We start from the raw sequence: 15,053 nt of genomic DNA, 5'->3' as shown, positions 1-15,053 counted from the left end.
GCTTCTCTGAGCAGTGGGAGGTCAGGCAAACAGGCCGAGGATCTGAGTGGCCCACTGCAGATGCCGCGGTCTCGTGTGGAAATCCTCTGGATGTCTGCGGGGTGGGGCCACGGTGACTTGGGACGAGGTCAGCATGCTTGACTCCCTGCAGAGGGGCAAGGAACACTCCCACTTCTCTCTGGGGCTCAGGGCCACCCTGCAGCCACCTATTCTTCTGCAGCGCCCCCAGACATCTTTGGGACCCTCCCCACCCCAGAGTCAGCAGGGCAGGAAGTGACTCCTGTGTGCAGGAATGCTCGGCTGCCCTGGCTGCCCTGGGGACCCATCACGGTGGGCTGTGGGGATCCAGATGGTGGCAGACAGCCCCTGCAGCTGTCATTTCCAGGAAAGCCCTCTCCCCTGGGGTCCGGCCAAGCCTCCTGCTGGCTCCCCAATCCCACCTAAATCTGTGCTTGGCCCTGAGGATGGGAGCCAGACTTCCCCCGCAGCTCAGACAGCTATTAAGGACATATTACTGCCAGATGTTCTGCTTTCTCCTTGGACCAGAGGCCAGCATGAGGTAACGGGGAAAAGATTAACCCATCCACACCCACAGTCCGGTTTAGTCACTGTGTGAGGCTGGGTCCCCTGCCCGCTGGCCCTGACAGACATGGGGAAGCTGAAGTGTCCCGCTGTCCAGCCACTTGTGCCCTTGAAGGGTGTCCCTGGGGTGGGAGGCCTGCTGTGGGCCTGTGGGGGGCCCGTGGCCTCCTGTGGGTGCCAGGGCATCTGCTGCCCATGCGGCCCCACCCTAGCTCACAGGCCTGCTAGCACAGTCTTCTCTGAAGGGTCTCGCAGCCCATGGTCCCTGTCGTCTCAGGTCCTCGCTCCTCTGAGTTAGGCACAGCGCCTGTCCTGGGGCCCACAAGAAACAGCCTGGGTGCTGGGCAGCTGCCCTCTATGGGGCCCACGTGCCCCCTGCCCACTCAGGGCAAAGAAAGATGGGGGGACACCCTCCCTAAAGAGTCATAGCTGCCGAGGACTCTGGGAACTTTAGTGATATGAAAAGTTAATGAAGACCGTCTTCACGAGTCAGAAGCTGAAGGTAGCCAGCTCCGCCCAACCACGCAGCAGGCTTCCCGCCCAGGTGTCCACCATCGGCCAGGATGGAGAGACTGCGGCCCCCCTACGATCCACCCTGCTGCCCTCCCCGCCCCCAGAGCTCCCCCGACCTCTGCAGGGAGGACAGAGAGGAGGGACCTCCAGACCAGGGGACCCAGTGGGCCCAGGGCAGTGAGAAAGGGCCACTCTGCGGAGGCCACACAGCCCAGGCACCCCTTCTGGCAGGCACCTCCACCCACTCCCCCTGAAGTCTCTGAGCCGCCCCTTGTCCACAGCTTCTGCATGTTCACAAACACTCGGCTTCTGGTTTAAAAATGTCCCTGTTAGCGTCAGTTGTGCAATGCCGACATCATGGTGACTTCTGCCATTCCGCTTTGGAGCCCTGCTCCGCGTGGGGGGGCTTCTCGCCCGTGTCGTCGGACGTGTCCAGGGTGTGCTCCCAGGGCTGCGTGGGGGGCGGGGCGGGGCGTCCAGAGCCGAAATCTCACAGGCACGGGAAGGGGACGCTGGCAGAGTCCCGCAGCTCTGTGTGGGCGGGAGGGAGCCGCTTTTCCAGGGAAGTCTCCAAGCCTTTCTGGTGGGCTCCCCCTAAATCAAGACCTTCCTTCCGAAGGGGAAAAAGAAAAGTGCTCTGCATGACTGTGAGCGGTAGGGAGCTGGGAGGCCTCCATTTTCCACCTGTAATTAGGCAGCCTGGGCCCCCTCCCCACGCGCGCCTCCGGGGGTCCCAGTGGGATCACGGTGTCATCTAGATGCTGTCTTTTTCTTTTATTTTGGTGGCTTGCCGGTGTGGGGAACTGAGCCCTCGCACCTGGTGTCATAAGGCTGAGCTCCAACCAGCTGAGCTATGCTGCCTCTTTTTCTTTCCTTCCTTCCTTCTTTCTCTCTCTCTCTCTCTCTCTCTCTCTCTCTCTCTCTCTCTCTCTCTCCTTCCTTCCTCCTTTCTCTCTCTCTCTCTCCTTCCTTCCTTCTTTCTTTTTCTTTCTTTCTTTCTCTCTCTCTCTCTCCTTCCTTCTTTCTCTCTCTCTCTCTCCTTCCTTCCTTCCTTCCTTCTTTCTTTCTTTCTTTCTTTCTTTTTTTCTCAGCTTCTCTTTCAAACGATGGTGCTCACAGCCAGAGCCTCTACATCTGAGTCTCACCAGAAAATAAAATTCTCAGCTTTTAGGAAACAGAACAAAACTAAATTAGGCCAAAGTGCATGGCCATGGGAAGCTCACCAGATAGATTCACTGAGCTTCTCTCATGGGGTGGGGGACACGCCCAGCCCCCGGCGCAGCCTGTGCACTCCAGTAACGCACACACGTGAGGACGGCCAGAGGAGGAGCAGGAGGTGGGCCACAAGCAGCATCCATCATGAGAACCGGTTCCCCTCCCCGCCTGGGCCCACCTCTCCCTGAAACCAGGGTCTGAGGTCCCAGAGACTCTCCCAGAACATACCAGGGCCCTACCCAACTCACTCAGCCCAGGGTCCCTGTCCACATCCTCCTGTGGGTTGGTGACCACGTGCCACCCTGGTCAGTTCGGTCTTCCCCTGCAGCCTGTGACCCCAGGACTGTTGCATGGTCCCTAATTTACTGAGCAATCCCCTATTGTTGAGCCTTGGTGTGCTACTAGATTTTTTTCAGTTACAGATGATGCTGCAAAAAACATGCGTATTGGGGCAATTTTTGCAAATAAGTCTATAGGGTATGTTCCTGGCCATGGACTTGCACTGTCAATTGACAGATCCTGCTGAGCACTCTCCCGAGCCCACTCCACTCTGCACACCTGACAGGCTGTAGGCAGTCCCCACACCCTGGCCAACAATGGGCACCACGAGCTTTGCAGGGTCAGGGACAGAGAGGGTCATCCCCTCCTCCGTGCCAGCGAGCGAGTGCTGCTGAGAGAGTGCCCTGTCCCACTGCAGCCTTGATTCCTGCTGGTTTTCTGCCTTCTCATTGCTGGCTGGTGCAGGCCTGTGGTCAGTTAAGACCAAGTGGTCACCTGAGGGACTTCCTGTAGGAAGAACGTGGCTCAGATGGTCCGGCGTGAAAACCGCCCGCACACACCCATGCCCAGCGCTGTCCAGCACTTGGTGCCAGGATGGGCTGCACCTCCCCAATGGGGCCACCCCACCCGACCCCAGCAGTAGGTCTGATCATGGAACACTTCCTGTCCAGTGACTCACTTTGCCATTGGCAAACAGAAGCCACCCTGTCTGAGGTGCCCAGCTAACATGTGGCCAAGCCTGGCCCAAGCCAGACCACTGGACCCCTCTTGGTGGCACTGGCCGGGAGCGGGAGTCATCCGGGGCTGGGACTGTGAGGGTGGGTGCATGCCTGTCTGTTGTCATCGCCATGGAAACAGCATGTGTGTCCTGTGGAAAACATGATTTTCCTCCATGAATCATGTTCTAAGTTGGGAGGAAAATTCACTCGATGGTTGAAACAGTTAAAAGGAAATAAAAAATGTCTTTGTTCAACAGATGCTGAGAGGGTTTGGGTCTTTGGCGTTTATAATGAGGGCAGCTGTCCCATACCACACCCCTGGGAAGGAGTCAGGACAGTGTGGAAACACCCACAGTCACTGGGGAGGGTGGGCTCCTCAGACACCCCATCACCCCATCCTCTGAGCTCGGTGCTGGCCCCCTGCCTGTGACTCAGCTGTCCCTGCACCCTCCTTGAACACGTGGCCTTTTTCATGGAAGGAGTCACTTCTGGGATGGAAAAATCCCTTGACAACTTTCCCCAAGCCCTCCTGGTGGGTGGAGATCGGACTCACTGCCCAGAGTGGATTCCGGGCTGGTCCAGCATCAGGCGGGAAGAGGCCCCAGGAGGCACCAGAGGGCATGGGAGGGCTCGTGACCGTCTGGGCCCCTCATGTGTTGGAGATTCAGTGTGCAGGTCCCAGGCAGGCTCCCGCCGGCAGGCTCCTTCCCCATCCTGTCAGGACACCAGGGCCGGGAGCCGCCCTTACAGCTCTGTCCACTGCCCCAGCTGCACAGGGCCTCTGCAGCGTCCCTGGTCTCCCAAGTTCTATCAGGTGGAGCCCTAGTTTTCAGGGTCCATCGAGGGGGGCTGGTCCATGTCCAAGATGCCCTGGGGAGGGCAGGGAGGTGACCAAGGCGACTGCTCAGAGTAGCAGGGCTAGCCATGGTCAGCAGCCTGGGGCTCTCTCCATGGGTCGCTCCTCAGCCGTGTGCCTTTGGGCACCTTAACCCACCTCAGTTTCCTCAGCAGGACACGTGGAGGTGAGCTCTGCCCACACACCCATGTCTGAGTGAGCATCGGGCTGAGCCCTTTGTGCACTGAGAGATGTCTGTAAATGCCCAGTTACAACCAGAAACTCTGTTCGGACCACAGACCCAGTCCCCCACTACAGTGGGCTTGGCTCTCCAGGGTCGTGCCGTTGGAAGGGTTCACCAACCACGTGGACACTAGGAACTCTGGCTCCACGTTCTGGACTCTACCCACACCAGTCACCATGGGGACCTCGCCCACCAGAGCACCCTGGCTGGAGCCCACAGCGGGGGTCCAGTTGGGGGCCCCTCTCCGTGCTGGGGTCCTCGCCTGCTCCCCCCTGTCGACGTCCCCCACTGCCCCGTTCATAGAAGCCCTCGGTCCCACCTGACCGTCGTCCCTGAGGTGGACCCCATGCATGGGACCCTCACCCTGGGGTGCTGGCCAGACGGGAGGGGCGACGTGGAGGCCACCACTGTTTTAAGAGCTAAAAGAGGGTGGGGAGTGGGGAAGAGAGAGAATATTCTTTAAGGAAGAAGAGCACCCTGTCCTCCCTGTCCTCAGGGCTGGGCTTGGGAGGTCTGCGCGGGCGGAGGGGGCGCCCTTGCTCCATGGAGGAGTCAGTCCCTTCCCCGCCCTGGTCCCTGCTGACTGCCCCCGCCCCCACCCCCACCCCCATTAGCGTGACACCAAAGTCTCTATTTGCTGCCTTCAGTGCAGACAAAGGCAGTTTCCATCCGGATATTCTTTCCTTCCAGCTTCCACCCACTTTTATGGTTTTTTAAAAACCTTAACAACAGAGTCCTGGTGGATAATTTCCCCTTTTCCTACACCCGCTCTTCAAGGCACCTGGGAACCTGGGAAGAGGGAAAGAGACACAAAGGGTCTGCTCTGCAAGCTGCTGCCCAGCGTCCCGGTGTCAAAGGGGCCATCCGTGCCCCAGGCCCCTCGGAAGGGGGCCTCCAGGGCGCGTAGATCCCCTGAAATGGGGGCCCATCCCCCATCAGCTCCCGAGGAAAACCCCGTCCCCCAAGCCTCCTGGACCCTCCCAAACCCACCTCCTTCTTCCTCCTCCAAATGAGGGCACTGAGCATGTCCGGTGGTGGGATTCAGGATGGTTTCTATTTTCTTTTTTACACTTTCTGTATTTTTTATATTCTTTCCAGTATGATGCATCATGTTTATAATCAGAAAAGACCCCTGATGAAAGTGTGTGAACAGATGTGTATGTACACCAGGTGATCTTGTCTCTGAAAAACATTTACAGCAGAAATACACAAAAGTAGCAGCTCTGATCACCTCTGCGTGGTGGAACTAGGTGATGCTTCACTATTTTTGTGAATTCATTGTGATGAGCACGTAGCTTTTTCTTAAGAGGAAAAATAAAATTTATTTTAAGATGTCATTACTGAGCTCTTGTGAGGCAGAGGCACCTCTGGGCCCAGCTCAGGCCTGGTGCCTGCCCGAGCACAAGCGCCTCCTTCAATCCTGCAGCCTCACGTGGTCACGGTGCCAGCCCTGCCTTGGAGAAGCTCAGGCCAGGGGTGAAGTGTGGGAGGAGGCAGGAGTCATGGACGTGTTTGAGCTCAAGATGCTGCCAGATGGAAAGGTGTCAATGCTGGGGCTGGCTGGTCAGCTCAGCTGGTTAGAGTGCAGCCTTATAACACCAGGGTCACGGGTTCGGATCCCCGTACCAGACAGCTGCCAAAAAAAATAAAAAGTGTTGACGCTGGTGTGCCACACTATCCTCACTGTCACCACCCACACGCCACTGTGGAGTGGACACTCCATGTCACAGACTTGCTAACAAAGTTGATGCTGCTCTGTAAACTGAGGCATAAACACGACCCCTGTAGGGCAAGAAAAGATATTAGGCCACTAGGCTCCCTCATGAATCTGTCCCTGTGTGACAGAGGGGTCTAGTTTCTTTCCATGTCATAGAGGTGTGAGTTACCTCCGGCTGCACAACAAATCACTTCCAAGCTCCTCGACTGCTCTCGGCACACGCTTGCTGTCTCGCAGGCCCCGTGAGGCAGGAATCCCACAGGCAGGGCCCTCGGCTACAGGAAATCACATTGTTCCCGGTGTTCACACGATGTATTCCTATTTCTTTTCCCAAATCTTCAAGACTGTTAGAGTTGCCATGTTTGCAGATAAAACAGCTCAGACTTGGAAAAGCCAAGTGAGCAGTAATTAAGCCTTGCCTGGAGGCTCTCGTGTTTGAATCAGACGCCCAGAAGCTGGACGCCATAGCCCCAAGCCCCAAGCCCCAAAGCCAGAGTTTGGATGAAATCAGTGGCAGGTGAAATTACCTGTACAATAAGCTTACAATTCTATAAAGTGGGTACGGGGAAAATATTAGCAGCAATCCTAGAACAATCATTGTAGAGTACTGGCATTAAGTATGATCTTGGAAGGTTTTCTCAGAAGTTTCTTTAATATATATTTTCTTTTTAAACACATTTTTATTCAGCGTCATGATCAGACTATTACATTTAGTAATCAACACCATGGGTACAAAAGAAAAATCTACATTAAAACCCTATGTTGGGGGCCAGCCCTGTGGCTGACTCGAGAGAGTGCGGCGCTGGTAGCACCAAGGCCGCGGGTTCAGATCCTATATAGGGATGGCTGGTGCACTCACTGGCTGAGCGTGGTACAGACAACACCGTGCTGAGGGTTGCGATCCCCTTACCGGTCAAAAAAAAAAAAACCCTATCTTGGAATGCTTTACACTTCCCACAGAACAGAAACTAAAGTAACCTGTTATACAGTTAGTCACAAATACAATCCTTGGGGGTTTTGCCCATACACACTAGTATTGTGTAAAGCATGTCTTCTTTGCAGCAGCTGGTCCCTGCCACCCTGTGCCCAGCTGAGTTCACACATCTAGTGTGACCTGTAGCTTCCCTGTCACTCTGGCTCTCCTATCCTGCTAAGCTTTGCTTCCTGGAAGTTAATTAAGAACTCCTGCCACTGCCATAGCTACTGCTGCTGCAGGAACTGCCATAGCCACCTTGGTTTCGTGGTTTGGCAAAGTATTGGACTCCACCATGACAGAGGCCAGAGCTTCTGCCTCCAGAGTTTCCTCCTTTCCTGGGCCCAACATTTGAAACTGATTGTTGTAATTGCCAAAGTCACTATAGTTTCCACCACTTCCAAAATTGCTCCCATCACTACCAAATCCATTATAGCCACTCCCACCACCACCAACTCCACCACCACCACGGCAGCCACCAAAGCCACCATGAACACGGAAGTTTCCTCCACCACCAAAGTTGTCATTCCCACCAAAACCACCTCCACAGCCACCACTAAGGTTTCTAGAACCACCTCGACCTCTCGGCTGGATGAAGCACCAGCCGTCTCCTGCTGGACTGGACTCTCCTTTCTCCACAGCTGAGGCCATTCACAGTGTGGTATTTCTGAATAACAGTCTTATCCATGGAGTCATGGTCGTCAAAGGTCACAGAAGCAAAGCCTCTCTCCTTGCCACTGCCTCAGTCCGTCATGATTTCAATCACTTCAATTTTCCCACACTGTTCAAAGTCATCTCTCAAGTGACGTTCTTCAGTGTCCTCTCTAATGCCACCAACAAGGATCTTTCTCACAGTTAAGTGGGCACCCGGTCTCTGAGAATCCTCTCTTGAGACGGCCCTCTTTGGTTCCACAACTCTTCCATCCACCTTGTGGGCCTTGCATTCACGGCTGCATTCACGGCCACATCCCCCGTGTCGACAGTGGCACAGGTGACAAACCCGAAGCCCCCGGAGCGCTTGGCGTTTGGATCTCTCCGTAGCACACAGTCCGCGATAACCTGTTATACAGTTAGTCACAAATACAATCCTTGGGGTTTTTTGCCCATACACACTAGTATTGTGTAAAGCATGTCTTCTTTGCAGCAGCTGGTCCCTGCCACCCTGTGCCCAGCTGAGTTCACACATCTAGTGTGACCTGTAGCTTCCCTGTCACTCTGGCTCTCCTATCCTGCTAAGCTTTGCTTCCTGGAAGTTAATTAAGAACTCCTGCCACTGCCATAGCTACTGCTGCTGCAGGAACTGCCATAGCCACCTTGGTTTCGTGGTTTGGCAAAGTATTGGCCTCCACCATGACAGAGGCCAGAGCTTCTGCCTCCAAAGTTTCCTCCTTTCCTGGGCCCAACATTTGAAACTGATTGTTGTAATTGCCAAAGTCACTGTAGTTTCCACCACTTCCAAAATTGCTCCCATCACTACCAAATCCATTATAGCCACTCCCACCACCACCAACTCCACCACCACCATGGCAGCCACCAAAGCCACCATGAACACGGAAGTTTCCTCCACCACCAAAGTTGTCATTCCCACCAAAACCACCTCCACAGCCACCACTAAGGTTTCTAGAACCACCTCGACCTCTCGGCTGGATGAAGCACCAGCCGTCTCCTGCTGGACTGGACTCTCCTTTCTCCACAGCTGAGGCCATTCACAGTGTGGTATTTCTGAATAACAGTCTTATCCATGGAGTCATGGTCGTCAAAGGTCACAAAAGCAAAGCCTCTCTCCTTGCCACTGCCTCAGTCCGTCATGATTTCAATCACTTCAATTTTCCCACACTGTTCAAAGTCATCTCTCAAGTGACGTTCTTCAGTGTCCTCTCTAATGCCACCAACAAGGATCTTTCTCACAGTTAAGTGGGCACCCGGTCTCTGAGAATCCTCTCTTGAGACGGCCCTCTTTGGTTCCACAACTCTTCCACCCACCTTGTGGGCCTTGCATTCACGGCTGCATTCACGGCCACATCCCCCGTGTCGACAGTGGCACAGATGACAAACCCGAAGCCCCCGGAGCGCTTGGCGTTTGGATCTCTCCGTAGCACACAGTCCGCGAACGTCCCCCATTGCTCAGAATGGCTCCTGAGACACTCGTCAGTTGTTTCCAGGCTCAGCCCTCCCATGAAGGGCCCCCACGGCTGTGCGGGCTCTTGAGGAGACTCTGACGTAGACATGACGGCGGTGGAAGGGACTTTAACACTGCTTCCTCGGCAGCGTCCACAGACAGAAAGAGCTATATATATATATATTTTTTTTTGTATGTCTTGTTTTTGTATGTTTTTAAGTTGTAAAACATTTAGGCTGATGTTAGGCAAGTAGCAACAGCTCTGGCTTTGGGAAAGCTTTTCGGGAACTTTCTCTGAGGCGATGGGCCTGGCTGTATCTGGAGCCACCTGGCAGAGGGATATCAGGGACTGTTTCTCTCTCTCCACACACACACACACACACACACACACATGCAACACGCATAACAACAATATACATATATGTAGTTGTTGATGACTTTGTTTTCCCATAGTAAAAATCAAAATATCTTTTGCAAATACGGATTTGACTAAACTGTGAAGAAATGTTCACAAGAACAATAACCTGGAAATCCAACAAAGCAGTAGATTTGAAACTTTTTGGCAGACAGCAAGGTCATTTGCAGAAAGGAGAGCAGGGATGGGATGAACACAGCTGGTCAGTTCCACGTGAAGATGTTTGGATTGGAAACCAGCGAAAAATGTTTTAAGGAAATTCACTTTGGATTACACGTTTTCAGACATTTTATTTAAACTCAGCTGCAACTTTGCTCTTAACATGAGAACTACAGTCCCCTGTAAGCAAACAAAGGCCCACACGCTGGCCTAAAAACAGGATTCTTCTTCAGTGAAGTTGCACCCTCGGCTCAGAGCTGCTCCGGAGAAGGGTGACTTTCCTTTCAGATGCTCTGGAGAGAAAAGACCCCAAACAGGCCACGCCGTGACTCACGCTCTGCTCAGCGGCCTGGCCCTAGCGCCAGCTCCTCCTCCTCGCCCGCCCCCGTCCCTCCCTCACTCCCTGGGCTGTACCTCAGGCCGGCAGAGCAGAACCTCTCTCTCTCTCCCGCTCTCTCTCTCTCTGTTGTCGGCGGCCCACCCTGACCCCGGCCCTCGTTTGCTGGTAGCACGCAGACGAGGCCGGCGACATGAGGCTGGCCCGCGCTCTGCTGGTCCCGCTGCTGCAGGTCTGCTGGGTGGCCGCACAGGATGACGTGGTGGACTCGAAGGCTATTGCCTTCCAAGGTGAGTGGACTGGCCGGCCTGGCTCCACTCGCTGCCTTTCGCTGCTGGGAGAGATGGCCGGGACTAGACGGGGCAGCCGTGGCGCCCCAGGAGTGGGGCGTTGGTGTGAGAGCTGCAGATGGGGGGGCCCTGCCAGGGAGGGGTGGTGCTTAAAACTCCCCAGCTCAGTTCCCTGCTCCAGGGTGGCCAAGCGTCTGGCTCTCCCCCAGCAAGGCCTCAGGGCTCATGTTACCCTGAGTTTCCCCATTCAGAGGGGACGTTGGGCTGGGCCATTTGGGAGGGTCCCACCAGCGAGGAGGAGCCGGTGACCATCAGGCGGGTCTCAGCTTTCAGTTCTCCGTGAACGCTGTCAGGCCGGGCCAAACGCTGTTCTTTCTCTCAGTTAATCCCACTGGGCCCCTTGCCTGGCCCCGATGAAGAAGCGGGGTCACTTGTGCCCTCACTCCCTTCCACGAAGGTCGGGCACCTGGCAGTTTCAAACCCGACTTGAAAACTCAACGAGAAAACAGTCTTATCTGTCCCGTCTGGTAGCGGGAACCCTGCCCCCGGGAGGGTTGGTGCGAGGGGTCGCCCCCACTCCCAGCGAGGCGAGATGCTCAGGAACGCATCTGGGGTGTCTCATTTCCGCCCCATTCCTTTGCGGATGTCGGCGCGTCTGCTGCTGTTGATTTTCTTGACCAGTGCCTCGGGGGGCACTTGGGGTGGCTGGGCTGGTGGGGGAGGGTAGGGGCCGCCAGGAGAGGCTCATGTGGGTGAAAGTGGCCTCGGTGCCCACAAAGGCTCAAGTGTGAGCTCTCAGGCCTCCTTCCTCCCATCTCTGGCCCAGACTGCCCCGTGGACCTGTTCTTTGTGCTGGACACCTCTGAGAGCGTGGCCCTGAGGCTGAAGCCCTACGGGGCCCTGGTGGACAAGGTCAAGGCCTTCACCAAGCGCTTCATCGACAACCTGAGAGACAGGTGGGATGGACGCAGCCTGGTCTTCTCTCCTCCTGGGTGTCCATGAGCCCCTTAGAGGTGGAGCGATGGGCCCAGGGCACCGGCAGGTGGAGCTTCCCTGAACTTCCCCATTTGAAGAAGGGCCATTGGCCCTGGCTGCCCAGAGCCCCTCCCTGTGGCCAGAGCAGGGCTGAGTCTGGATGCAGCAGGCTTGTGGGCGGCACCTGGTCAGCCAGGAGGGCAGGGGTGACAGTGCTGAGATGTGGGGCTCCCACCCCCAAATGCAGATGAGGAGTCGTGGCTCCCCTGTGCAAACTGAGCTGGTTTAGGGAGTTGGCCCAGCCCTGCAGATTGGCCTGGTGCCTGGTGCCTGGTGCCTGGAGCAGGGCCCTTGAGAACCAAATGGACCCGGCCAGCCCACACGGATTGTCAGAGCCTCTGCCCCCTCCGCCCACCTCTGCAGCCGCTGGGCCCAGCAGGCCTGTTCTGGGTTTGGGGGTGACAGCCTTCACTCACCCCTCACTCTCTGTCTCCTTCCTCCATCTGTGGGATCCACAGCCGGAGGCAAGCCCTGGGTGGCTGGCTTGGGGGAGGGGCATAGGGACCAAGGCCCCACCCCCCAACTTGTGGAAGGGTCCGGCCCACAGGTTGCTGGTGGGGGCACATCAGCTCCACCAGTGAAGGCCCCCACCCCTAGTCCCACCCCAACCCTACTGACCGGGTGACCAGGGCCCCAAGCCTCCTGCCCATCAGAAATGGCCACAGAGAGAGAGGGCACCTGCCACACCAGAGCAGAGGTGGGAAGGGAGCTGCGGTAGCTGAGTGGCCCGGCTTCCCCTCAAGTGTCTTCAGCCCCTGTACTCAGGCTCCCTGTGCCTCAGTTTCCCCACCTGTGAAATGGGGTAGGGCCCTCCTGCTGTTACTGCCATTAGCATTATTGCAGGGACTAGGTCCTCTGCTGAACAGGCAGGCGGGGCAGGGCTGCCCCAGACCCCTGCAGAGCAAACCCCTGGGAGCCCCCAGGCCCAGGTACACCACCACAGAAGAGGCCACTCAGAGCCACACTGGGACCCCCACTGTCCCGTTTAGAGCTGGCCTTCCTCCTGCCCCCACCATCACCCCCCCCCCACTATGGACCAAGGAGTCTGTCCCCCACCACTCCCAGGATCAAGGTGCACACAGCTCCTGCCTGAGGCCCCGGGGTCAGGGGCACCTGGTCACTCATGGGCTGAGCCTGGCCTTCCTGACCCCTCCCCCTACGCTCCTCCAGGTACTACCGGTGCGACCGCAACCTGGTGTGGAATGCAGGCGCGCTGCACTACAGCGACGAGGTGGAAATCATCCGCGGGCTCACTCGCATGCCGAGCGGCCAGGACGCACTCAAGGCCAGCGTGGACGCGGTCAAGTACTTTGGCAAGGGCACCTACACCGACTGCGCCATCAAGAAGGGGCTGGAGGAGCTGCTCGTGGGGTGAGTGGCCCCTCCGCCCTCCCATCCACACCTGCTCTGGGCTGGGGCTGGCCTTGGTCCCTACGCAACTCCTGCCACAGGCCTCCCTGTGTGTTCTGGGGGCTGCGTGGCCTCCCTGACCAACTTCATGGGGGAGTAAACTCCGGCCAGGCCCTGGGCTGCTCTTTGGTGAACCAAGTCTGAGATCCCCAAAGACCTGTCCTAGTGGAGGCTGGGTCCATGCTCATGACCACTGCCCAGCCTGCCCCAAGGCTCCCAGAGGGTCACTCACCACCTCCCCACCACCCTCATGGGCTGAGCCACTGTCTCCTCGAGCAATAATGGCACAGGGGGCAAGAGGAATCCAAATGCCCCCAGTCACTGCCCCCACTTTAGCCAAACAGAACGGATGTCTGCAGTTATAGAGACAGAGACAGAGAGATAGGGAGAGAGACGGAGACAGAGAAGTTGGCTTTCCCTGCACAACATTAATAGCAAGCTGGTGCTGGTATCATTCAAACCAAAATCCTATGAAAATCCTATGTAAACAGATGGCTTTATTTCATTTTACTTTTTAAGTGGTTTGTCTGGACTGAGGGGTTTCTCCTCACAAGAGCTAGGTGTCGAGGACAGCATGGCCCCCCATGCCTGTGCCACTCTGAGTGGCATGACAGCAGCGGGGTGCACTAAGGGCCAGGCGAGGTGGCATGAGGCTGCTCTTTCCACCCCCAGTGCCCCCCACGCCCCAGGGCGGCCTTGGCCCAGGCTGCCCAATAAGGCCGGTGCTGGGGGGGGAGGGCAGGAGACGTCCCGTCTCCAGAACCGTCTTTCCCAGCTGCTGTTGGTCTTCCAGAAGCTCCTTCATGTCCAGCCAGGCCCCACCGTCCCATCTGCAGAGGGGCCATGGGCAGCCGTGTTATGAGACCCAGGCTGCTGGGTGTGGGGACACGTGGCCTATGAACTCCAGAGCATGGCCCCCACCTGGAGCTGTAGACAGATACAATCCTTCTTGCATACATGCACATCACTCACCCTGAAGTGTTTCCAGGCGACACGTGGGAAATGCCAGCGTGTCCATCCTTCCCTCCCTTCTGACCCTTCTCCTGGAGAGGCCTTTGGCATCACGGGGTGGTCTGCGTTTGGGGCACTCTGTGGCCACCCTGTGACTTGCTTATCACATCCATTTCCCACATGAATCAGCGGTGCCCGAGCAGCCATCAGTTTCAGCACCTCGGGGAGGAACTGTGGGCAGCTCAGCCCGGCCGCAGCTCAGCCCGGCCGCAGCTCCCTGGTTCATTCCGCTTGGTGCACTTCTCAGGGGCTTTGGGGTCAGGTCACCTCAGGAGCTGATCGTGCCTCTCCCCAGCAGTGGGTGCATTCTCTAAAGTAGTTTTTGATCCCACAAGACTTTACTTTCTATTTTGATATTCTTTTTTATAATCCCCATTTTGCAGCCACATCAACAAAGAGAGACGCTTGTCCCAGAGGAGCCCCTGGGCCTCCCTCGGGGTTTCGAGCCCTGCCCATCACCTTCCATCTCTGGGAGTCTCAGCGCTGCGGCCCCAAGGGAGGGATTCTGAGCTGCGGAGCTCCCCGGGGTGGGCAGGAGTTGGGCCTCACGTGGTCTCCCCTTCCAGGGGCTCCCACCTGAAGGAGAACAAGTACCTGGTCGTGGTGACCGACGGGCACCCCCTGGAGGGCTACAAGGAGCCCTGCGGAGGCCTGGAGGACGCAGTGAACGAGGCCAAGCACCTGGGCGTCAAAGTCTTCTCAGTGGCCATCACGCCAGACCACCTGGTAGGAGCCACCGCCCCACCCCCACAGACGCCCCCAGATGTTCAGGGACCCAGAGCTGCCACCTGCAGCCCCACGGACGGGACAGCGTCTTTCACGGCCTCCGCGCCCCTTGCCCTGGTGCACACAGAGGGTGGGTTCCAAGGCCTCCCACCCGCCAGGACCCTGGTTTAGGCCAGGATGGGGGGACTTCAGCAGCCACCCTGGCCCTTCGTGTGGCTGACCCTTCCTGCTGAGCAGCCTGGCATCCCCGCACCTGGCTCACCCTCGCCCCGCCCCGCCCACAGGAGCCACGTCTGAGCATCATCGCCACGGACCACACGTACCGACGCAACTTCACGGCAGCTGACTGGGGACAGAGCCGCGACGCCGAGGAGGCCATCAGCCAGACCATAGACACCATTGTGGACATGATCGTGAGCGCCCGTGGCCTGCGGGGGGGGGTGGGGTGCTGAGCAAGGAGCGTTGTGACTTCTC

General features: G+C 57.0%; 1 protein-coding gene and 2 pseudogenes across 1 annotated transcript in view; 1 reads left to right on the top strand and 2 right to left on the bottom strand.

Moving 5' to 3' along the window:
- Positions 1-7,158: 7,158 nt before the first annotated feature.
- LOC103608029 lies at positions 7,159-8,136 on the bottom strand (annotated as a pseudogene).
- A 10-nt stretch (positions 8,137-8,146) lies between these two features.
- Positions 8,147-9,305, bottom strand: LOC103608026 (annotated as a pseudogene).
- Positions 9,306-10,190: 885 nt separating this feature from the next.
- COL6A1 (collagen, type VI, alpha 1) overlaps positions 10,191-15,053 on the top strand; it is a 23,152-nt gene continuing 18,289 nt past the window's right edge. Inside the window, exons 1-5 of the mRNA XM_008592474.1 lie at positions 10,191-10,397; positions 11,224-11,353; positions 12,603-12,803; positions 14,420-14,579; positions 14,864-14,992. Coding sequence (XP_008590696.1) covers positions 10,301-10,397; positions 11,224-11,353; positions 12,603-12,803; positions 14,420-14,579; positions 14,864-14,992 — 717 coding nt within the window. The 5' untranslated portion in view covers positions 10,191-10,300. The remainder of the gene's footprint in view (positions 10,398-11,223; positions 11,354-12,602; positions 12,804-14,419; positions 14,580-14,863; positions 14,993-15,053) is intronic.

This window comes from Galeopterus variegatus, unplaced genomic scaffold (assembly GCF_000696425.1).
Source record: "Galeopterus variegatus unplaced genomic scaffold, G_variegatus-3.0.2 Scaffold7954, whole genome shotgun sequence".
In the NCBI taxonomy this organism is placed as follows: Eukaryota; Metazoa; Chordata; class Mammalia; order Dermoptera; family Cynocephalidae; genus Galeopterus; species Galeopterus variegatus.
This window is presented reverse-complemented; position numbering and strand designations above follow the sequence as displayed.